This window comes from Tenrec ecaudatus, chromosome 6, assembly GCF_050624435.1.
Source record: "Tenrec ecaudatus isolate mTenEca1 chromosome 6, mTenEca1.hap1, whole genome shotgun sequence".
Classification (NCBI taxonomy): Eukaryota; Metazoa; Chordata; class Mammalia; order Afrosoricida; family Tenrecidae; genus Tenrec; species Tenrec ecaudatus.
In genome coordinates this window covers 82,081,139-82,105,248 of record NC_134535.1, presented here as the reverse complement: position 1 = coordinate 82,105,248, position 24,110 = coordinate 82,081,139, and the positions used below count along the sequence as shown (strand labels likewise).

The 24,110-nt window shown below is 54.3% G+C and overlaps 1 protein-coding gene and 1 long non-coding RNA gene across 2 annotated transcripts; one reads left to right on the top strand and one right to left on the bottom strand.

Annotated features, from left to right (window-relative positions):
- Positions 1-8,176: 8,176 nt before the first annotated feature.
- Positions 8,177-23,437, bottom strand: LOC142451028 (uncharacterized). Its single transcript, XR_012784970.1, has 3 exons — positions 22,913-23,437; positions 10,358-10,477; positions 8,177-10,165 (listed from the first exon to the last, which is right to left on the bottom strand). It is a non-coding gene; the product is annotated as an uncharacterized LOC142451028 (long non-coding RNA).
- Positions 13,754-20,952, top strand: ANKRD33 (ankyrin repeat domain 33). Its single transcript, XM_075552585.1, is given in 10 exon segments — positions 13,754-13,901; positions 14,038-14,067; positions 14,070-14,177; positions 14,936-15,091; positions 15,094-15,318; positions 15,321-15,368; positions 15,371-15,427; positions 15,430-15,479; positions 20,271-20,327; positions 20,926-20,952. Coding segments are annotated over 10 exon segments (906 nt in total).
- Positions 23,438-24,110: the final 673 nt, after the last annotated feature.

Genomic DNA, 24,110 nt, shown 5'->3' with positions numbered 1-24,110 from the left:
CAGCAGCTATGCGGGTGGAACAGGTCAATAGAAGTGCCCTGACGGCACTGTCAGGTAAGCACTGGACTACTGACCACAAAGTCAATGGCGCAAACCCGTCAGCTGCTTGCTCCCCCGGAAGAAAGACGAAGCTATCTGCTCCCGTAAAGATTTACAATCTTGGGAATCCGCCATAGGGTCATGAGGTGTAGGAATTGGCTCAGGGGCAGTGGGCTTGGTGTGAGTGAATATAAGTCTCTGGGTAATACAAATGCTTAGCATCTTCAGAGGCTAACAGAAAGGTTGGAGGTTCTAGTCCACCCAGAGGCATCTGGGAAGAGAGACCTGGCGATCTACTGCCCAAAAGCCAGCCCATGGAAACCCTGTGGAGCAGACTTCTCTGATACACACAGGGCTGCTAGGAGTCAGAGTCACCTCTATGCCTGCTGACAAGGCTTGGGTTTTAGCAAGAAGAAGGAGGGTGGGACAGCAGGTGGGGTGATCAGGGAAGGACGGGGGAAGGCACAGGGCTGGCTGGCCAGGAGGTGGAAAAGGACACGCTGGCCATGGACCACGGCTCTCAGGGCTGCAGCTGTGTACATCGGAAAGGGGTGGCCCCAGGGCCAGCTTTGCCACCTACCTTGGGCAGACCACTGACCCTCTCAGGGCCGCATCCCCAAAGTGGGGAGTGGTTATACTGCCTAATCTGCAGCGCAATGGTTGGGGCCCTTGGAAGTGCTTTCGGGGTTTCAGAGGGGAGGGTCAGGGAAAGGGTGCAGGTGTCCAGCCCCAATTGCTGGGGTTTGTGGATGGACGGATGGTTGCTTTGGGCCACCTTTGTCATAGCCCACTGCTGCACACTGCCCCAGGATGTGCCTGGGTCTCGCTCACTATTGCCTCCTCTGTGGCTGGCCTGGCACAGAGTTTGCAGCCATTATGTGTTTGTTGAGTGACTGTGTGCGATTGCTGAATGAATACACGGGCTCACTGAGTGAAGGCCAGAGGAAGGGAATGACCAAGGGCAGAGGGACAGAAGGGGAATAAACACATGAGATGCAGTATGCGCATCAAGGACTGGAGAAGGTTCTGTGAAAGGCAGGGCCAGCAGAGGTAAGGCCTGACCACCTTTCTCTGTGGGCTCCAGTGTGCATGAGGTGAAATGCAGCCGGCCGTCTGGGGAGGCCACCCCTTGAGATGCAGGTCCCCAGTGCAGTGCGGGATGGAGTGGAGTGGGGGGCTGGGATGATCTCTGCTTCCCTCCCCCATGCCTCTGTCCCCCAGAATTTATAGGTTCTTCATTGTCCTGCACAAAGGCCTTCTTGGAGAGTGGGCGGAGTGGGTGGGGAGACTGGGGAATTAAAAAGTCAGAAGCTGAGTAACAGCCAGCCACACCCGAGAGCCCTATAAATCTGCTCTCTGTAAGAGCTGTGTGCAGGGCTCCCTGGGCTGGGATCTGCTGGGGCTAGCGGCCCACCAGCCTCAGAGGCGGAGCCAGGGAGGGGCGGGGCCCTGAAGACCAGGGCTTGGGAGCAGAGTGGCCTGCAAGTGGCTATTATATGATGGTTCCCTCCATGATCAGAAAGTCTTTCCTTCCCTTACACACCACCTCAGCTCATTTCCCTCTGATGCCCAGCCTCTGCTCTGCTCTGGTGGGAGGGCCCCTGGGGGGCCAGGAGCATGGCCTCTTGCCCCAGTCCGTGCTCTCCCTCGGGCAGAGGGTGGGAGGTTGACGGGTAGAACTGGCAGATGGTGCAGTGTTAACAGAATTCCTCAGCTGCTCTGCCCCTCCGGTTTCCCCTTGGCAGGAGGCACGCCCTCCCTGGGGAGGCTTGGGAAGGACAGGGGCTACAGGGGCACAGGGTCTGAAGGGTATCCCAAAGGCTGAACTGGGAATCCCAGATCTGCCACTCACCAACTGGGTGGCCTGGGGCAGGTCCTTTTGTCGTCAAATTTGCAGAGCTTCTGTGTCCACATCTGTAAAATGGGTCCGTGAGAGCCCTGCCCTGTCCTGCTCACTGGGCCTGTCAGCAGGGAACGTGGGTGTTTATGTGTCAACTGCTGTGGTGGTTAGCTTCTGCGGCTACTAGTTCCAGTCGGCCTGTGACCCCGAGCAACCCCACATGCAGAGGAATGGAGAGCTGTACCGGCCGGGGGACGTCGGGCAGGGACTGGGCACGGAGGACCCGCAGGGTTTTCAATGGTTGGGTTCTGGAACTAGAACACCAGGCTTTTCTTCTTTGTCTTGGTCCAGAAGCTCCGCTGAGGCTTGCTCCGCAGATCCTAGCAACACGCACACGTTTCGTCCCTTCCCCTCCAACCATGGTGGCTGAGCCTGAGCTACCTCTCCCGGGACTCGAACCTGGGTCTCCCACATGGGAGGCCAGAATCTTACCACCGAGTCACCAGGGTCCTGCTTGAAAAACGGGCTTTAACATTTGGGGTCGTTGCTTCATGTCGACAGAGGCTGCTGATAAATGGTGCCCACCCGTCTGCTGCTCACAAATTTTTTAAAAAACAAAACAGATTTTGGGAGTAGCGTAGAAAACATCGTCCCACTGACTGCCGGCACGTCCATTTCAACTCGGCCTGACCCCACGGGGGTCTTCTGAGGTTGTTCACCTGGATAGGAGAGGACCTCGCCTCTCCCCCTCTGAACAAATGGCGGATGAGTTTGTACTTCCTGCCTGTGGTTACCTGGGTCTTCCGAAAAACATCCTAGTACAACACAGAGCTGTATGGACGTGGCTTTGGGGCCGTGGATGTTCCTGCACCCCGGATCCCGAGGTGCCGTGCTTCCTGCGGACAGCAATCAGGAAGACTGGGAATACCCGGAGGAGAGCCAACACTTTTGTGGTGACATGGAAATGAACCGGATGAAATGGACCAGGCTCCGGGAAGGGCTGCGAAGCCTCCCCTGCTAACAGAGAGGCTGCCGGTTCAAAGCCACACAGAGCGAGGCCTGGAGGTCCCTCCCATGGAGAGCACAGTCTGCGAAGCCCCCAGGAGCAGTCTACACCTGGGGCCCGCTCTGGATCAGAATGGCCCCCATGGCATCCAACCACAGTGACATCAAAGGTGGGGGCTGGGAGACCCCAAGCTGGGGAGCACCCCAACCCCCAGCCTTGAAGCTCAGTGGAAGTAGGATTTTGTAGCAGTGGGTGGGGGTTCCCTCTATACTCACCTGGTTACCTCAGATCATGGGGAAGCTGCCCCTGGACATTGTTTCCTTAGCATGTCCCCCCAAACCAAGAGAAGGGGCTGGTCAGCGAGAACCTTGACCTCCGGTTCCAATACCCTTCCCCCCAACCAAAAAATAACCCTGCTCAGGAGTGCAGAAAGCTCAGCAAGAGGGATTGTGCAGTGCTGGTCAGGACTCCCCTGCCTGAACTTCACCCATGACCCTCGTCCCCGCCCCCACCCCAGGGGCCATCATCCAGTAAGGGTGAGCTGGTCAGAGGAGGCCCTAAATCAATCCCAGACTTCCCAGGCCAGCCCTGAGTTACAGAGCGGTGGGTTTTGTGATGTAGATGATGGTTGGATAGTGGGGCCATGACCTCTGGCAGGTCAAACAGAACCCCCAGAAGGGGCTGGAGCAGGGGTCAGAGGCCAGCTCCTCCATTCTCCTCCGACCCTCCCAGCCAGGTCCCATGCTCAGAGACTGTCTTTCCATTGGGGTGGGTCTTTCCCTCCGTGTCTGTCAGTTTCCACTGTATCTGCCTGTGGGAGTGAGGGGCTTCTGCTGGAACAAATGGTCAAGCTGAGAGGGGAACACACTCAGTGTCCCCAAGGTGACCCGGGCCTCAGGCTCTGTGCCAGGCTCAGGAGTTCAGGGAGCGCCCAGCCATGGTGGTGTAGTGGATACACACTGGGCTGCTCACCCTAAGGTCAGCAGTTTGAAACCACTGGAGAAAGACCAGGCTTTCTACTCCCGTAAAGAGCGACAGTCTTGGAAGCCCCCGATGGCATTGAGTTTGGGTTGTTTTAAGTATTCACTGTGGATGGAGGCACCACTGTGCTCTGCTGTCCCCATGCCTCCTCTCCAGCCCCCTCTCTGCCTCCCATCCCCCAACCCCACCCCTGTCACCCTTCTCCTCTGCTTCTGCTGGAATCCCATAACACAGGGCTCTGGAAAAACCCCAGCTGAAAAGATTCCACAGTTGGGGACATGGCCCGACAGAGAGAGCAGGCTGGGGCTCCAGATAAACATGCCATCCGGAAGGCCCAAGAGAGCGGTAAAGGGATGGAGAGGGGGAAGGTCCACACAGTGAGAGGAGGAAGCTCAAAGTCAGAGGAAAAGGGGAAACCAAGAGACCTGTTGAACTCGAGTTTGCGTTCTCGTGCTGGCGAAGAACAGTGAAAGTCCAGTGGACTGCTGACAGGACAAACCCTCTGTTCTGGAAGAAGTACGGCCAGAGTGCTCCTTAGAGGCAAGGAGGGTGAGACTTCATCTTACAGACTTTGGGCTCGTTGTCAAGAGAGACCAGTCCCTGGGGAAGGATGTCATGCTTGGGAAGCGGGAGGGGCAGCGAAAGAGAGGCACTGAGGCTGCGGCAATGGGCTCGGGCATCGGAGCCATGGTGGAGGATGGCGCAGGACCGGGTGGTGTTGCGTTCTGTTCTGCACGGGTGGCTGTGGGCCAGAGCCGACACGATAGTACCCAGCAGCAATCAGCAGAATGGCAACAAGCCCCCGGTGAGGAGGAATTGGGAGGGTGGGTGCCTGAGATGCACCTGTAGCAGTAGCCATTGGTTCACACATTTCCAGGTAACCTCCAACCCCCATCTCCACACATTTCTCTGTCTATAAAGAATCACACAGGGCCGTGGAGCCCCAGCCTGGGGCACTGAGCATGGGGTGGGCAGGGCCAGTGTAAAAGCTTGAACAAGGCACCTCAGCCCTTGGGCATCGCCGCAGGTGGAAGGTGGACGTGTCTGGCACAAACATCCCAGGCAGGACCCAGGCGGGATGGCTAAGGCTAATTCTGGGGTCTGCAGGACAAACACCCTCCTGCCTTTTGTGCTTTCAAAACCGGAACCCCCACCCCCATTCTCCTGTGCACCTGCCCTGCCAAGCAAGTCCTCGCCCACCCTCCCTGCATCCCCAAACGCCCATCTGACCCCAGAGCCCTAGGCTGTGGGCTGAATGTGCACTCCCAATTCCTGCCCGGGGCTGCCACCTGCTGTCAGAGAGCTGCTCTGCAGGACCAGGGGTCTTACAGGGTAGGTTTGAGCTCTGCTGGGGTTTCCGGAAAGAGAGCTTCAAAGCCAAAGGTGAAATCCCGTTACCTGGCCCAGTGTCCCTGGGGCCTTCCAGCCATCCCTGAGCTGTGGGGCTCCTGGGACCAGAGACTCACACAGACTGAGTAGCAGAGCCTGTGTTGGATGCAGACGACTCAGAGATGATGACCATGGAGAGAGAGGGGTCTCAGTTCCCTAGCACCATTGCGAGGAACACAAACCCTGCAAGTGGGGGGCTTTAGAGAACAGAACTTCATTTTCTCCTGAACTCCTGGCCCGTGTCAATGCCTTCCTTGTCGACAGGTAGCGCTGCCATTCCTTGGTTCTTGAGGAGCCTGCCACGGAGAATGTCTTCCCCAGTGTGTGCCCGCGTCTAGCCCCATCTGCTCCTGGTCACTCAGACGTGCTTGCGGTGGGCCAGGCCCCTATAGGACAGGGTAGAACTGCCTGTGTGGACTTCCAAGATGGTAAGTCTTTACACGAGTAGAAAGTCTTGTCTTTCTCCCAAGGAGCAGCTAGCTGGTGGTCTCAAACTGCCGACCTTGTGATTAGTAAGCCAATGTGTAACCCATGAGATCCACCAAGGCTCCTGTAACACAATAAAGAAAACTCTAGGACCACACAGGATAGCATCCACAGGCATGGGGGTGTGTGCCAATGCATATTTTGGGGGGAAGTAATTCAAGAGGGAACCATTCTCGAACAAGGCACGTGGTACCTGGTGTGACCAGAAGGAGCCAAGGGCGGGGGGGGGGGGGCGCAGTGAGTGTTGGCTTGAGTTGCTAACCACAATTCAGCATTTGGGAGAAGGATCGAGTTGGAAACCCACAGGGGCAGGGGGACCCTGGCCTGAGGGCTCACAGAGCCAGATGTGATTTTTCAGTTTGGAGATCCAGGAAGCCCAGCTGTCGGGTGCAATGGGTGATGTGCTGGGCTGCTAACCACGGGGTCAGCACCTCGAACCCAACCGCCGCTCTGGGAGAGAGATGCGGCTCTCCGTTCCTGTAAAGACTTACAGCCCTCAGAAAGCCAAAGAGGCAACCCCACGCCTGCCCGACAGGGTCCCCATGAGTCGGACTGGACTTGATGGCAGTGTTTTGGTTTGGAGTTTGGATGCCACCAGGGTAAGAGCTGAACTCGGTGCCCGAAGAAGGAAGGGTGCTGAGGTAAGTCTCAAACGTTCTATCCATTTGAAAAACAAAACCTGATGCCTTAAACTTATGAGTAAGAAAAACAAAACCTGAACGCCTGCTTTCGCTCCCGACGTTTTAATGGCTTCAACGTGGAGTGCCCACGGGAGGTTTGAGACTCTCCTTCCCCACGCTGTGGCCCCGGCCACTTACCACAGACTCTCGGGGGGAGGTGCTGGGCTGCAGCAGTCCTTTTAAGAGGTCCCTCGGGGATTACAATGTGCCACCGGTGTAGGGAGCACCTGTGCCAGCCCTTGCTGTGTATCTGCACATATGTAAATACCTCATTGCATACACAGGTGTGGCTGATAGCGGGTTGTCATCAAAAGGTATTGCTACAAAAGATCCTGAGACACTGTGGCTGTCCCTCATCTTGGTCATCACGTTGGTGAGGACAGCGTCTCCATCTCTCTCTCGGGCCCTTCCCCGAGAATGCTGTGCTCCGGGGAAGACAGGAGGAAAAGGAGGTGCTGATCCCAAGGGCTCAAGTAGAAAAAAAATGTTTTGAAAATAATAATATAATAAAATTTAAATTGTTTGGAAAAGGATGGTGGCAGCCTATGTACAGATGTGCTTGCCACGATGGATGGATGGATGGATGGATGGATGGATGGATGGATGGATGGATGGATGGAGACAAGACCTGTACAAGTCCCAATAAAATGATTATATATATCTGTGATCTTTCCATTCACATCCTGTCAAGTGGCAGTTTTGGCATCCCTGAGGGAGCCCTGGTGGTATCGTGGTTACACGCTAGGTTAAGTTCCGCATGGTCGGCAGTTCGAAACCCCCAGCAGCTCCTTGGGGAAAAGACGGGGCTTTCTACTCCCATAAACTGTTACAGTCTTGGAAACCCACCGTGGGGCACGACGAGTCAGTATGGGCTCCATGGCCTTGAGTCGAGGGGTCTCTCGTGCCTTTGAACTGTTCTTTGGGGTTGTTAGGCCAAAAGAGACGGAAAGGGGTGGGACCGGAGCAGTGGAATGTGTGGTGGCCCAGCGACATTTTCACAAGACAGTGCTTGCTGCCCTCACATGATGGGCATTGTCTGTCGGGATGGTGGGGATGGGGGACTCTCTGAAATGTCCTCTAGTCTTTTTCCTTTCTCACCAAGGCAGCGTTTAATCTTCTCCAAACATTTTCTTCACACGCCCTGTGATCACCCCATGTCCTTTGAGAGAGGAGTCTCAGGATGAGCCCTCTGGAATCCCCAAGAGCCACCTGAACCTTCTCAGCTGACTGCTCTGCTCTGAACTTAACCGGCTGGTTGCATTCCAACCCCTCTCCCCCGAAGCGAAGCCACTGTCTGCGTGGGCCCTTTGTTTTTAGAAGGCGCCTTAATGAGACTAAGGCAAGTGTATTCCTGAGAAAACTTGTCGGCAGCCACCCATGATGGAAGAGATGTTTAATTGAGCACTTTTTGTTTGGAATAAACCCAACTTCTGGTGGTACCTTCGAGTAAGCTTTAGACTGCTAACCTCTCACAAGGACTTGGAACTGCTAACCTGCTAACTGCTAACAAGGTCTGCAGTTCAAACCTATCAGCTGCTCGTTGGGAACAAGACGAGGCTGTCTGCTCCTGTAAAGATGTCATAGCCTCTGTAACAACCCGATGAGTCCGAATCCGCTCAATGGCAGCGGGTTTGATTGTTTCGTTTGGATGTTGTGTTAGTCCGGGTAGACCACAGAAACAGATCCAGGCAGACTCATATGTGCGTAAGAGGGAGCTTTATATCAGAGTAATTGAACATTAAGAAAACATCCCAGCCAGTCCAGTTCAAGTCCATAACTCCGCTATTACCCATATGTGCAATACCAGTCTATAAATTCCTCTTCAGACTCATCCAACACCTGCAATGACACCGAGTACATGGAGATCACAGGCCAGTGGGTGGAAAGTCTTGTGGATCCAGTGGTGGTGGAAGCATCTCAGCACTGGCAGGGATCTCCACATGGCTCCTTCAGCTCCAGGGCTCTGGCTCCATGTGGCTTGTCATCAGGAATACGAAGCAGAGAGAGAGTGTGTGTCCCACCTCCAGGGAGGAAGACAGGCGTTCCCAGAACCCTCAGAAGAAGGCCATGCCCACACAGAGGCACCATTGGCTATGACACGATTGACAGGCTAGACTCCACCCCTTCAAAAGTTGACAGGAGATCATAATCCAATGTATAATCTAAAACTCCAGTAGCAAGACTTTTGGACTTGTGTGCATTATATGTTAAGTAAGGCTTTTTAATCCCTCAATTAACAGTATGTCTTGGAGATACTTTCAGGGTGTCCATATAGATCTAGCTTATTATTTTTTTATTTAAGTCATTTTATTGGGCTCATATAACTCTTATCACAATCCATACATACATCAATTGTGTAAAGCACACTTATACATTCGTTGCCCTCATCATTCTCAAATTCGCCCTCTACTTAGGTTCCTGGAATCAGCTCCTCATTTTTCTTTTTTCCCTCCCCCTCCCTTCCTACTCCCCCCACCCTCATGAACCCTTAATAATTTATAAATTATTATTTTATCTTATCTTACACTGCCCGGCATCTCCCTTCACCCACTTTCCTGTTGCCCATCCCCCAGAGAGGAGGTTATATGTAGATCTTATTATTTTTTAATAGAGGCATAGTTTACATGAGCCTTACATTCACAAGCTTTTTCCCTATTGAGATAAATTTTTCTAATGTTTGTGTTTTGTTTTTCTACTTGAAACAACGCTACAGGACATGGAGACCCTTTCCCACATATCCAAGTACAGTTTGGGGGAAGATCTTAAGAGCAGAATTTCTGGGTCAGGGGGTGTGCATTTGTTATTTTGATAGATACTGTCAGCATGCTTTCCAAAAATATTTTACTAATTTACATTCCCCCACCAGGGGAAGAAGTTAATCTTATTAATGTTTCATTTCTGCTAAATGGTAGGCTAAAAGTAATATCTTGCTATTGTTTTAATTGCCTTTTCCCGCGTACTTGTGGGATTAAGCACCTTTTCCTACATTCACTGGCCATCGGTATTTCTCCTACAAACAAGCTGCCCATGTTTGGGGGCCCATATTCCTCTCTTTAAAAAAATTAACTGGAGTAGAGGAGATTTTATTTTCAATAGCTGGCTGGCCACATGCTAGACGTCTTTCTGAGTAAAACTGCGGATTAAAATATAAAGGCATATTACTTTGAGAGCATAGACAAGCTGGCCATACCCACCAGATGTCAACGTGCTGCTGTTCACTCAGCTCCACAGACACCCTCTGGGGCAGAGGAGAACTGCCCTGGGGCGCTCAAGGCTTCGAATCTTTGCAGGAGCAAAAAGCCTCATGGTGTCCTGTGGAGCAGGGGCACTTTCAGACAGCTGACCTTGAAGTTCACAGCCCAGCTCACTATGCCACCAGCGTTCCTCAGTGGGCCAGACAGCAAGGAATCACTGGGCCGAAATCTAAAAGAACAAAAAAACTAAACTGCCATCGAGTTGATTCCCACCCACTGTGACCCTATAGGACAGGGTAGAACTGCCCTGTGGGTTCCCGAGAGGTCAAAGGCCTCTAGTCAGATGGGGAAACAGAACAAGAAAGTGACTTTCTCTAAGGGCACTTGATGAACCTGGGAAACTTGAGCTGTGACTTCCTCAGTCTTTATCTTTGACATAGTGATCGATAGGAATGTAATCAACGATGATCCTGAAGAGCTGGCCTCTCCGCCACCCGCATGGAGAAAATTCAGTGTTTGTGATGCAATTTTCTGTAAACCAACGCCACTCCTGTAAAAATTCCAACAATTTTAATTGATTTACTAAACTTATTTGCAATTTTAATATAAAATTGAAATGTAATATACATTTGCAATTTAATATAATAAAAATAACACATAAAAAAGATCATAAATGGAGAACTCACCTTATGAGGTGGTCAGACCGACTAGACAGACTGCAAAGCTAGAGAAATAAACTCACCGTCAGAGGAACTGTTTAATCCGACGATGGAGTGGAAAAGGAGAACTGAGTCTCCTTCCAAAATTATAAACACGCTCTCACAAAAGGGGAGGAGAAAGAAGTGTCCAGAAGTTTGGCTCACTGAAAGTAAAAATAAAAGAAGTTTGGTTCACTAAAGGGAGAAAAACCTGGGTGACCCCTTCTTCACACCACATGCAAATGTAAACTCTAGATAAATGGAAGCCTGAGTATTTAACCATTCAGAATTTGCTTACAAATTAAGATCTTTATGACTGTGGAGGAGGAAGCCTCCTCACAGGAGACCCAGAAGTGCATGTCATAAGTGGGTGGGCCACCGCAAAACAGAGAGCAAGCTGACAGTGCGCCTGCCTGTTTCCCATGACCCAGGGCTCACAGGGCAGCAGACATGTATAAGGGCGTAGTGGCAGGAAGCTGGAAGCCACCCTGGGTGATCAGCCCTGGAGAACGGATGAGTAAATGTGGTGGGTGCTGGGGGAATGCTCGGCAGCAGTTAGAAAGGAGCGTACTAGGAGGTTATGCAGCCGACAGCACCGACTAGAGCAGTGGTTCTCAGCCTGTGGGTCGCGACCCCTTGGGGGGTTGTTGAACGACTCTTTCACAGGGGTCCCCCGATTCATAACAGTAGCAAAATGACAGTGATGGAGTAGCAACAAAAATAATGTTATGGTTGGGGGGGGTGGTCACCACCACAGGAGGAACTGTGGGAAAGAGTGGCGACGTGAGGAAGGTTGAGAACCGCTGGACTAGAGGACACTGTCCCTCTCCCCGGAAAGCAGCTGTGATGGTGCAGAACCTGCAGCCTCCCCATAACCACGTGGCCAAGTCCAGAGCGGCACAGGGAAGACCCTTACATCAAGCTGTTCATCCAAGCATCCCGAGAGTCTGGACGTCTAGCCCCTGAGGCTCATGCGCTGTGCTGCTGCGGGACGGCAGACAGCAGAAACAGCTCGGGCTACTTTAAGCAGGAGAGAGTAAGAAGCAGGTTCTAAGTCCTGGAGCGAACAATCTCCAGCGTCGAGGAGGATCACTTGGGGAGCAATGGTCCCCTGCTACAGGTAGTGGCTGAAGCAGAAAGCCGCTCACCACAGAGCCCCGAGGAGGAGGATCAGGGATGGAAGAAGGAGGATGAAACAAGGAAAAGAGAACGACAGAGACGTCCGAGTCTGACGGTGGGACTCTAGTGGGTGGGGAGTACGGGTCGGCTCAATTCTCTGCCACGGAGACCCCAAACTAATGCCATTGAACTTAATGTCTCTGATAGTGGCACTCCTAGTTTGGCCATTCCTTGTTTTAATTATATCTATATCTGGGAGGACTGGTAGCATTGCGGGTTATGGGTGTGGCTGATAGCCACAAGGTCAGCAGTTCGAAACCACCAGCTGCTCTCCCCAGGAAGAAAGATGAAGCTTTCTACTGCTTTAAAGAAGTAGTCTAGGGGCAGTTCCACCCTGTCCTATAGGATGACTATGAACTGGGGTCGACTCAGTGGCAGCGAGCTTGGGGGTGGGGTGGGGCGTGGGGGGGTAGGGTGTGTGTGTGTGCGCGTGCGTGTGCGCGCGCGCCAGGCTCCTCACCTAGTCTTTTCTCTTAATCTTATTGAGCGAAATGCCCTCCCTCTGACTCTCTCCTCAAGCGCCCCACTCCACAAAGACGTCAGGTTTTTGGAGCTGGGAGCAGAGACCCCAAACTCTTCTATCTTGTAAGGGTCTCTGTCTCCCAAGAAGGCTGGCTCTGAGCACACGGTCCGCCGCCAGTGAGCCGATTTAAAGCCATAGCAACCTCGTAGCACGGGAGTTTTCAAGACTGTGACGCTTTGTGACCGCAGTCTCATTTTTGTCTTGGTGGCTGTGAGCCACTGACCTTGTGGTTAGCAGCCCCCACTGAGTCCCCGGGGTCCTTGTGAGTGTACCAAACCAACAAACACACTAGCATCATTGAGCCAGTTCGGGCTCCAGGTTACTTAGTACAGGCTATCTGGGCTGTCAATCTTCTCGGCAGCAGACAGGAGCAGCTGGAGCAGAAGTTCTACAGTTCCTCATGTGGTGGGGACCCCAACCATAACATTATTTTCGTTACTACTTCATTGCTACTGTTATGAATCGTCATGTAAATATCCGATAAGCAGGATGTATTTTCATTGTTACAAATTGAATATCATTAAAGCATAGTGATTAATCACAAAAACAATATGTAATTCTATATTGTGAAATATTTATTTCTAATGATAAATGAAATTTTGTCTTGAAGCATGGTGTAGCATGGGTACACCTAGGTGGGCCTATCTGCATGTGGGCAGACCCGCCTGGAGACGGATAGAGTGGTGTCTCAGTTCCTAAGACCATGGGAAATATGTGTTTTCTGAATGTCTTAGGCGATCCCTGTGAAAGGGTCGTTCGACAACCCCCCCAAGGGGTCGCGACCCACAGATTGAGAATCGCGGAGTTAGAGGGCTGCATCCTCCGCCTGTGGCAAAACCCAACCAGTGACCCTCCGGTCGCTTTAAGGGATGGGGCGTGGCCTCGACTCGACACGCCCCTGGGGGGGATCTTGGTCAGGGCAGTGGGGAGGGCCCCACTCCAGCCTGCCTCCTTTCCCAACAATCCCTTCTGATCCTGCCTTGATCCACTCAGCTCCAGGTGTCTGCTAGGGCTCTGTAAATCCACCATCTGTTGCCTGCCTTCTTCCGGGGACGGGCGAGCCCTCTCCCACCACTCCAGAGACCCGGTGAGTGTGCTCTGAAGGGGCTGGGGGGCTAGGGCCCCCTAGGGAGCGCTCACAGGCACCTTCCATCCCCTGGGAACCAGAAACCAAGGGAGCCCTGTTGACTCTCCTTGGGCCCCAGTCCACCCACCCCACCCCTCAAGGCTCCTTCCTGTCCCGCCAGGTGCTCCTCTCCTGGTGGACTGGGGAGACACCTCACCCCAGGGCTCCGGTGCCACTATGGGCAGCTGCCAGGACCTCTCCCTGGGCCCCGGGAGACCCTGTCCCCTGTTATGTTACAGGTGTCTGCTGCCCAAGGAGGGGCCCTTGGCCTCCTGCCCCAGGCACAAGGGGAAGCAGGCCCTGGGGCCCGGCAGGAGAGGGCTGGCCCAGTCTGAGACACCATCCTGCCCCAGCAATGACAGACCTGCCACAGGACCAAGGCTGGGGGCCCTGTACTGGGCTTGTGCCTGCAATGACCCTGCCCAGCTCCAAGCCATGCTAGATGTCCGGGGTCTCCCCGCAGGAGGCCCTCCAGGTGGACAGCAATGGGAGGGTGAGGGCTTACTCTGTGTGTGCCCCCCACCCCCTCTGGCAACCGTGCGACTTCTTGCTACTGGTCAGGGTTGACATTCGCACCTGGCGCACCAGGAAAGGGGCTGGGTGAGGGTAGGTATGTATGAGGGGACAGGAACGGATGTGGGCATCCACTTCCCCAGACTGGCCTCATGCTTGCCTGCCCTGCTTAGCCACTGCTCTTTCCTCGATGTGAACCAGCAGGACAAGGAGGGAGACACGGCCCTCATGCTGGCCGTCTACACAGGTGGGAGGCTGCTGACCACGCTGACCCAACTCTGCCCAGGCCACCACCGGTCATCTCACCCCTTGCCCGATGCTCTGCTGTTGTGGGGGGAAGGTGAGTTTTCAGGAGAGTCATGGCCACCCTGGGTGCTCCGCAGGCCATGTGCCCCTGGTGAATCTCCAGCTTCGCTCCAAGCGGGCCTGGACCTGGAGCACTGGGGCCAGAGGGGGCTCATGGCCCTGATGAAGGGTGCTGTGCGGGACCGTGCTCAGTGCGTGGCCGCCCTCCTCATGGCAGGTGCATGGCCCTGGGCTGGTCAGCTGCCACTGCTGGAGATGGGAGGGGAGGGGTAGAAGGCTGTGGGGCCATGGAGCCGATGTGAAGTCAATCCAGAAAAGACAGCCAGGAGGCCACCTGGCCCTGCTTGGACACCTAACCAAGACACACACAGTGAGATCTGCAGGCAGCCTCGCGGGTTCTAGTCCAGGCCCTGCCACTAACCCTGACTCTGGGCAGGTGGCTTCCCTCCCTGGGTTTTACCTGAGCCTTGGTGGCTTCTCCTCGGATGCAGGTGACGTGTCCCGGCTCGTGATATACAGCAGAGCACATGCCCTGGTGGGGCACAAGGCCAGGGGTGGGAAGTGGGGGACCCTCAGTACTCCCCAAGGTGTGACTGCCCCCAGCTCCCCCGTTTCCTGGTACCATCATCTGGGTGCAGGTTAGGAGAGAGGTCTGCACCCCCTCCTCTGGCTCAGAGTGACCCCACCAGGATCAGAGGGGTCATGTGATGAGAACCAAGCAAGGGCGACCTGCAGAAACATTCCACCTGCCCCACGGGGGCACAACCCTCACCCCACCCTCAGGTCACCCGCTTGGATTCAGCACAGACAGCACCTGCTCTGCTCCAGGTTGGAAGTGTTTCCCCCCTGCGTGGGCTTCAGAACTCTGACAGGGTGGGACTCAAAGCCAACTCAGCTGCGAAAGAACCCATCCTTGCAGATGTTAGCCCTGGCTGGCCGCCCCACCCCGAGTCTCCCCTGTGCCCTCCCTCCCAGGTGCTGACCTGACAGCGGTGGGCCCCATTTGGGGCAAGACAGCTTTGGAGTGGGCAGTGCTGACCGACAGCTTCTCCACAGCGTGCAGGATCCCGCGGGTGCTGTGGCGGCCCCAAGTGGAGCAGCTCAGCCAGCATTACCAGCCAGAGTGGCCAGCCTGGCCCGGCTGGTGGCCCAGGCGCAGAGGGCCCTGCCCTTGCTAGAGAAACTGCGGGCCACCTTGAGTCTCCCCTTCCCCCAGGCTCCTCAGGAGGGGGGCGTCATTGACCACCTGGTGACTGTCACAACCAGCCTAGTCAGTCCCTTCCTCACCATGGCCTGCCGCACCCTGTGTCCCGACCGTCCACCTGCACTGGGCACCAGAAGTCTATCTGTGCCAGAGCTGTTGGCACTGCCCCACCCCCGCCCTTGGCCCCCAACCCTCCTCAGCAGTCCCTAGTGCCCGGGTCTTTGTCCCTTACCAGAGCTCTCAGGGCCTGTTGAACCTGACCCTCGGTGGCTATACCCCACGGACAGCTGCAATCCCAGGATTCTCCTCTCCAAGGTACCCTGGTCTCCTGGTCGGCTTGGGGGAAATCGCAGGCTGGCCCCTCCTGTCTGGTGGAGCTCAGGATGGAGAGGAGGAAGCAGCAGCAGAAAGAGGAGGAGGAGATTTTGTGTGCGCCTAGCCTGGGGACAATTGGCTAGGCCTCCCTGGAAGCTGAGGCCCTTCCCTTAGGCACCTCACCTTTCTAGGGCATCCTCTGCCTTCCCATCCATCCCCGCCTGAAAATAGACAGACAAAACAAGTGCTGGAGAGGGCTTGGAGAGGCTGATGGTGGGTCCGTAAGTATGTACTGCCACTGTGGAAAGCAATGTGGTGCCACCTCCATCGGCCCAGAGCGGAAATGCCACCTGAGCCGGGAATGTCTTTGCGAGGTCTATCCCCTAAGGAAGCAAGAGACTTAACGTGAACAGACATGTGCCCTCCTGTGCTCACAGGGGCACCATTCAGCATAGCGAGAAACTGGAAACAGCCCAAATGTTCAGAAGAATGGATAAAAAAATGCTGCCCCCACCACCACCACCACCACTCCAGTGGAAGACCATGCCTGGCCCCAAGCAAGGAGGAATCCACAACCTGGTCTTTGCAGCATCGCTTGCGGCCAGAAGGGGCTGCAACAACCTCAGTGGCCACCAGGCGGGGCCAGGCTGGCTAGGTGAAGGGAGGGCATGGTCTTCAAGGTGTATCAAGTCAAAGCACCACGGGATGGGTCGCTGTTTGTGCGTGTGGCACGTCAGAGCACAGTTTCCTAAAGAGAAAGCATGTCTCCTGCAAACCTAGATGTAGTTTAACTACTGAGTGAGGGGATGGGCAGGAGGCATCAGAGGAAAAGATGCAAAACTGGGGTTAACAGCCAGTAAGGGTGGGGTGGGGGGGGAAGTATTCGAATAAGGTAGCAAAACGTGATGCAAAAACAAAAGTTAGTTCCTACCTAGCAATGAAATCTTAAGTCTTTTTTTTTTCCCTCACCAGACAAAAATAATGTTCAGTTTATCCATCTTCTGCAAATGAATGTCTGGCTTCAGACCATCTGGACCCTAATGAATAGCGAATAGAATGTGATCATCTGCTAGATGGGCAGGATTATTAGCTAGGAATAACTAGTTTGACCTATTTATGAGATGTGGGTTGGTGTGCGTCTTCTTAGCACACGTGTTACATAAATCTATCTGCTTGCGTCGTCTTAATAATAATAGCAGCCTCGGATGAAGTGCATACTCTCCGTGTGTCAACCAAGCGTGCTGGTGGCCTAGTGGTTACACATTGGGCTGCCAGCCGGGTGGTCAGCAGTTCACAATCACCAGGTACTTCCCGGGAGAAAGAGGAGGCTTTGTGCTCTTGTAAGGCTCTCGGGCTGGGCTCCTTTCCTCCCCATCGCATCCCAGTTTTGCAGCTGGGGACCCTGAGGCTGTGAAGGCGAGGTCTGCAGGCAGCTAACGGGCAGAGTGAGTGCAGGGAAACCCCAAAGCCTGTGTCTTTGCCTCTGCCCAGGGTCAGGGTCTCTGAGCCTCTCCCTTCCACCTCCAACCTGTTGGAATTCTGCGAGGGTCAGGTGGTCCTTCCCCCTAACCCCGTTTCCAACCTGGACAGGAGCTCCTGGACTTCGGGTTGGGCAATATATCCAGCAGGGGGTGCCTCTCTGCCTTGGAGAAGCCCCACCTCTGTCCCCATCACCTGGGGTAGCCAGGGTCATCTCTAGCAATTCCTCCTCCAGGCCAAGTCGCTTCTCCCTCACCCACTGGAAGCTCTGGACTGCACCCCCACCCCTCCCACCCAAGGTCATGCAGGCTCCTCAGACGGGAGAGAGGCCTCCCAAGGTCAGCCTCTCCTCGATAACCCAGCTGCTCTGCACCCCGCCCCAAAGCTCCTGAGGCCACCACCCTGTAAAACACCTGCCAACAGAGCCCAAGAAGCCCACAGGCTGGCCTCCGGCTGCGCAGAACACGGCTCGCACGGAGCACCCTGCCACCCTGTTTCGGAGCCCAGAGACCTAAGGTGGAAACCTGTCTCCATCCCTTATCTTTGAGACCTGGACCCCGCCCAGCCGTAGCCCCTCATTTGTAACATCGAGTGGTGATAATGCGCACTAGCTACTCCCCAACGTGGCGGTGAGGCCCATGCAGGGAGTCAGCTGGACAGGAGGCACTGAGCACTGCCTGGCCCGTGCTCACTACCTGGGCAGCAGTAGGCAACAAAGCGATGCAGCCTGGGCAGTAGCAGTGTCCTTGGGAGCATGAACCCTCCTCAGCCGGGAGGCTGTTTGGTGAAAAGCCATCTTACCCAGAGCAGCTCTCCTACAGGCCATGTCTCAGCTCAGACTCACTCCTACCCACCTGGTGTGAGTCCACCCCAAGCCAGGTAAACCGGGGGCTCCTGCAGGTGGGGCCTTGGGGTTGGCTGTGCCATCCACTCTTATTAAGTTCCTGGCGAGACTCCTGGGAATTCTCCTCTCATTCAGGTAGACATGTGGCGTGTGTGTGTGTGTGTGTGTGTGTGTGTGTGTGTGTAGGTCCTTAGCCCTCAGCTCTTGGCTCAGCACCTGGCCCACAGGAGACTTGATAAATGTGCATAGAAAGGAACAGAGTTCAGGGTCGGCCAAGTCCAGGATGCCCAGAGGGCCTTGCTCATCTCCCTTCTCCGCTCAGAGCGACACCAGGATGGGTGCCCTGCCCTGAGTTATTCTAGGATGTGCCCCACGGTCACTCCATGCTTGTTAGGAGTCTGAGTACACTCAAAGAAAATGATTTTGGTATGGTTTTTGGGGAGGGGGGGTTGCCCCAGGAAACCCCTGCTGAGTCAAGGAGGAGGCAAACCAAGCCCAAACCCACGACCACCAAGTCAATTGTGACTCATAGCCACGCTACAGGACAGAGCTATGCCCTCCAGTTGCCAAGGCTGTAAATCTTTATGGGTCTCCTCTTTCCCCCTTGGAGAGGGTGGATTCAAACCGCTGACCTTGCAGAGCACATAAATGTAAGGCGATCCAAACGCTAGGTCACTGGTCTATGAGGTTCCTGGAGGGGAGTGCTACCCCTCCAGCAGGCAGACCTTCCAAATGGCCGGTCCACTGCCCCAGCCACCAGGCCAACAGCATCCTGTTCCTGCTTCCTCCTCATCTCTCAGGCCTCTCCTGCGTCAGAGCGCCCTGGTGACAGGAGAACCCCAGCTGGCCAGGCTCATGCAGGAATTGAGCCCACCCACTGCTCTCCTTCCCTTCACATGGAAGGAGGACTTGAGTGAGGGGAGGGCCTGTGCCTCTCTCAGCCCCCTCCCCCAACTCACAAGCTCTGAGGACACTGAGACTCTGAGACAGACCTTGGTTACATGGTCACACAGAAAGCAGCGTCTCATGCAAACAGTTCGCCATCCAGGGTGACCTTCAGCCAGCTGCCCACAGAGATCTCATACCTGCAACCACACACACGTGCACAGACTCACTGACCAAGGAAGCGAGAAGGACAGGGTCCCCCTCTGGGGCTTCCTGGCTGGCAGGCCTCCTGTGTCCTCTGTCCCCCAACACTTTGCATAGGATTCTTTAATCACCCATTTCTACTTCAGGCTATTTGCTCCCATTCAGCCAGGGGTACCTGTGGCCCCATTTCCTACATCTGCCCCAGTGATCTGCTTCGGGAGAATCAGGGGCAGGGGCAGGGGTGGAGGGGGAGCCCAGACCCTAGGGGCATCAGGACCAGGCCCTCTGGCACTGGGAGGGCACAGCCTGGGCACGGATGCTACGGGGGCGGGGCAGGGGCAGGATTTGTGGCATTTCCCCTCCAGCTGGAAACAAAGGCAGATTCCTGTGTCCAGTGCAAGCAATCCGGTTCCACCCACCGCAGTGGCTGGGACTGAAGGAAATTCCGCTGGCCTCTGGCCTCGCCCAGCCATTTAGCCCTCTCTCCAAACGGTTTTCCCCAGCCATGGCAATGCCTGTGCTCCAATCCTGAGCACCCTCCTGTCCCCCCTTGTTCAAGTGCCAAAGTCTTCCCAGTGGGGATGGTCACCTTAAGCCCTCAGACCGTCTCCCTGGGCCAACAAGGGTCCCATCAGCTCCACCCAAGAGCCTGCCAGGCCCTCACCCCCTTCCCAGCCAACTCTGCTCCCCTCATCCAAGCAAACTCTGGCTGCTTCTCTTCAGAGTGGGCCAAAGTCTTGGCGATACTAGGAATTCCTTTCCAGTTCCCAAATGCTCAACAAGGCCCCCAGGTGACTGATTTCCGCGGAACACCACACATAGCAAGATACACCCTTACCTCAGTTCTCATCTGACTTGTCTTTTCTTCATTACATACAAACTGCAGCTCTGGGGAGAGAGGAGGGGTGCAGTGCTACTTCTCTTAATGAACCAAGAGTCAAGAGATGCTGACACCCAAAACAGATGGAATAGGAGCTAGAGGTGTGGGACCTTATTTTAAATCACTGTATCACATACAATGATGGATCATCAGGAGGCAGGGGAAGCATCTACAGAACTGTGCTCGGAGCGTCTCAATCTGGAGACAATCGTGCAAATGCACGGTTGAAGGGGATGCCAGAGGACCCGAGGACAGAGACCTTTGCTCAGGGAGGTTCCCCTCAGCGAGTTGGGATTCCTTCTATTCCTAAGCTTTCCTGCACAACCTTGTTTTCTTTGGGGAGCTGTACAGCCAGTCTTACCACAGACCCTCAGCTAGCGATTAGGAGAGCAGGCCATACTAATTACTCATCCCAGAACCAGGAAAGCTGAGGTCGTACTAGCAGACCTCAGGCCTCTGGACTCCTGCTTCCGCGCTCTCTCTCCCCCTTCTCCCTCAGAACAAACCCACGAAGCTCAAAAGGAATGCTCGCAGCTCTTTTACTTTCAGGCTGAGGGTGAGGTAGAGAAGGAAGCACGGAAACGCTGACTGACAGGCTGGGGGTTCATGTCCCCCAGAAGTAAGCACCTTGGAAATAAGGTTGGGCCACCTACTTCTGAAAAACAAACAAACCAGCCCCTGAGAACTCTATGGATCAAGGTTCTACTTCGACATTCAGACAGTTGCCCTGGACCACAATTTGAAGGGCAAACTCCAAGTTCACTTTGGAGTGAACTTGTCCCACTGTCCAGGGTTTGTCGCTAGCATTAGAGCCTCTGGGAGGGACCCCCAGAGGTTGCAGGACTAGCAGGGAGGAGCAAGCCTTGGGCAGTTTCTCCATCAAGGGCCCCTTCATGCAGAAGCCCCTGCTGTGGCGTCTTGGGGCCCGTCTAACCACGCCATAGGAAGAAATGCCCTGACCTGTCATTCCTTCCCCATGAGATGCCACCGGCGGGCAGTCATCCTGAGGGTTTGGCAGTGGACAAGCTCACCTAGGGAAGATCCTGGAGGAGCTGGAGAGGAAGAGGAAGATGACTTGGCGGCTCAGAGTCTGGGAATCTGGCTTCTGTCTGCCAGCCTCTTCCTGACTACCCCCTCTCCCTCCTCCTCCCCAGCCAGACTGCCTCTGTGGCCTGGGCTGAAAAGTTCCTGTGGGTCTAAGAACCGCCTGGTCTCCTGAATCTTCCAGCCGAAGAAAGTCATAGAAGGTTGGAGAGGACATGGGGTGAACTGGTTTAAACCCTTTGTGCACAGAGGAGGAAACTGAAGCTCAAGGCCCCCAAATCCTCACTCACCCTGGTCTGAGGTAGAAGACATCTGCTAGAGAGGATCTTTCTTCTCCTGCTACATCCAGCCGGCAGAGCTGCACATCTCCCCGGGGTTGAAATCAGATAAATGGGAGGTTCAGGCACTTGCCTCACCCCTTCCCTAAAGGAGACCCATAGTTCTCCCTCCTCTGGTACCCTGCCACTCTCTCATGTCGGAAGACTCCCCCGGTTATCAGGTCTCAAAACACACCCCCCCCTCCCAGTCTTCCTCCCTTGCTTTCCCTCTCCATCTCTCCGGTGCAGAGCCAGCAGCATCATTTGTGGGCTCTGGTGAAAAAGGCAGATGCCAAGCCCTTTGCCAACGATGATTAAGGTGTTTGGAGATGGCGGCAGCAGAGCAGGTCAACTGCATGGTTTGCATGGCTGTGAAGGTGATCCGGCCCTGGTGTCCAGAGCAAGGCTTGAACTTGATACTTCTAGCTTGGCCTGAAAAAGGAAGGTCTCCAATTCCTTATCTTCATGCTGTACTTCAGGTGTAGTAATATAGCCATAGCAGTAATATAGCATAATAGTAATATAGCCATAGCAGTAATATAGCCATAGCAATAATATAGCCATAGTAGTGATATAGCTGTAGTAGTAATATAGCCAAAGTAGTGATATAGCAGCAGTAGTAATATAGCCATAGTAGGGATATAGCCATAGTAGGGATGTAACTGTGGTAGTAGTGATATAGCCATAGTAGTAACAGAGCCATAGTAGGGATATAGCTGTAGTAGTAATATAGCCATAGTAGGGATATAGCTGTAGTAGTAATATAGCCATAGTAGGGACATAGCATAGTAGTAATGTAGTAATATAGTCATGGTAGGGATATAGCTGTAGTAGTAACAGAGCCATAGTAGTGATATAGCCGTAGTAGTAACAGAGCCATAGTAGTGATATAGCCGTAGTAGTAACAGAGCCATAGTAGTGAGATAGCCGTAGTAGTAACAAAGCCATAGTAGTGAGATAGCCATAGCCGTATAGTAATAGAGCCATGCCTAGTATGGCTCTTCCAGCCAGTCTGTGTGAATCTCACAATGAGTGGGTAGGACTGTATAAATAAGGTGCTCGTGCCCACCTAGGAGATTTGACAGCTTGGTGCTATGCAAATTAGGTGTGTGGAACCTGTGATGGGTAGTTATGTGTCAACCTGACTGGGCCAAGATTGTCAGTGTTTGGCCATCGTGTGATGGTGTAATTGTCCTCCGTTTGGAGATGTGTTGTCCACGCTGGCCGCTGTGCCTATGATTGGTTCTTCTGGGAGGAGCTGCCCATTACGCAGGAGGCAGGAGAAATGTGGGCTCTGATCTTCAGTCACCATCTTTGCTCCATTTATCATACTTACCACCCTTGACCACCTTGCTCGTGTCAGGGGAGTTTTCGTGAGGGTATGATCTACATCCAAGATGTATGAGTGCTCTCTCTCACTCGAGATCCTGCACCTGGCTCCTCATCACTGAGCTCCTGGTTCCGGCACTTGAGCCAGCAGCACATTGCCTGCCTCCACCCACCAGCTTCTGCAGCTGTGTGAGCTAGCAGCCTAGTGTCTGCGTCCTCAACCCTGCGACACCACGAGTGAGGAGGGCCTCCAGCTCCTTGCTGGTCCACGAGCTGCAGCAAGGACGAACCCCAAAGACAGGAGGGTGGGACCCGGAGGTGGTGGAGGAGGAGTTGGGGTTCGAGAGGATGGAGTGGTTCGGCAGTTTGGAAGAGTTGGCCATTTGGGGGAGATCTTTAACCTCTGTCTCAGGGGGTCCAGCCTTGCGCTGATCCTACAGTATTCACTTACCAGGTCACCTGCGTCGTCCATCGATGAGAAGCTCCTTTAGATTTGCTCCCACACACCCTGGCGAAGCTCTCCAGGGCTCCATTTCACGCACCGCTAGAAAAGCCTGCGTATCTAAATCTACATCTTGGCCCTTTGGGCCTGTTTCCCCTTGTTCTGTCCTCACGGAATATGGGGAACAGCTGGTGCCTCTGGGTGATTAATTCTTGTAGACTTGGACACAGCCTGTAATTCCTTTTCCCTTTCTTCATTGGGCTGAGTCCCCAGCACTTTCTCCAACTCTTGTCCCTCCTCTGCTGCCTCCCCCAGGTTCTCCATGTACCCTGGAAGGCGTGGGGGCTCAGATAAACCCCAGAGCGTCAGTCAGGGTCCAGAGGGCTCAGCACTGATGAGGAGCAGCCGGGGCCCTGTCTGCCACGCCATGACTCTCCTCAGCCGCTCTCATCTCCTGGCCTCTGCTCTCAGGGTCTGTCCCAGATTGCATGCTTCCTGTGGGAAAACCTCACTCCCACTTCCCAGGAGAGAGTGCTCCATGGGCTGAGAGCGGGGGAGGGAGGGAAGGTTTATCAAAAGCCACGGTAGGGCAGCGGGGAGAGTAAGTGTGAAAGATGGACGTGCGGCCAGACTCCCAGTTCACTAGCTAATCGAGTGCCCAAGTGGCCACTATCACCTGCGAAAGCAGATACCGTAATCCCATACTACTTCCTATTGGCTGCAGGACACAGCCCTGTCCTGACACTGAAGTTTGGGTGTGTCCGGCTTCTGGGAATTCACAACGTTCACAACAAGTTGTGAAGCAGCTGCAGGGCAGGGCAAGGGGAAGGTTTCAGCACAGGAAGTGAGGTCAGCCCACAACTGAAGGCTAGTCCAAGCCCTTGGCCGTCTCCCCCAGCCTCTACTCCCATCCAAGGACAGGGGGAGGGAAGGGTCCCCGGCCTATCTTCTAGATGACAGCAAGACCCCGCTGAGCTTTAAGGGTCATCTCCTGCTCCCAACACCCACATCTCTTCACTGGGCTGTGAGGCCAACATGCAACAGCCTTTGCATGTTGAATTCATAGACACGCCTATCGAGGGTCAATTGCAGTAATCACTCATTACCAGCTGAATGGCGTGCAGAGCCCGTCCAAAGGCTTGGGGTCTGCTTCCCAAAGGTCATGGGTGTGAGGATGTACTCTGCACGCATGGGGTAGCTGTGTGTA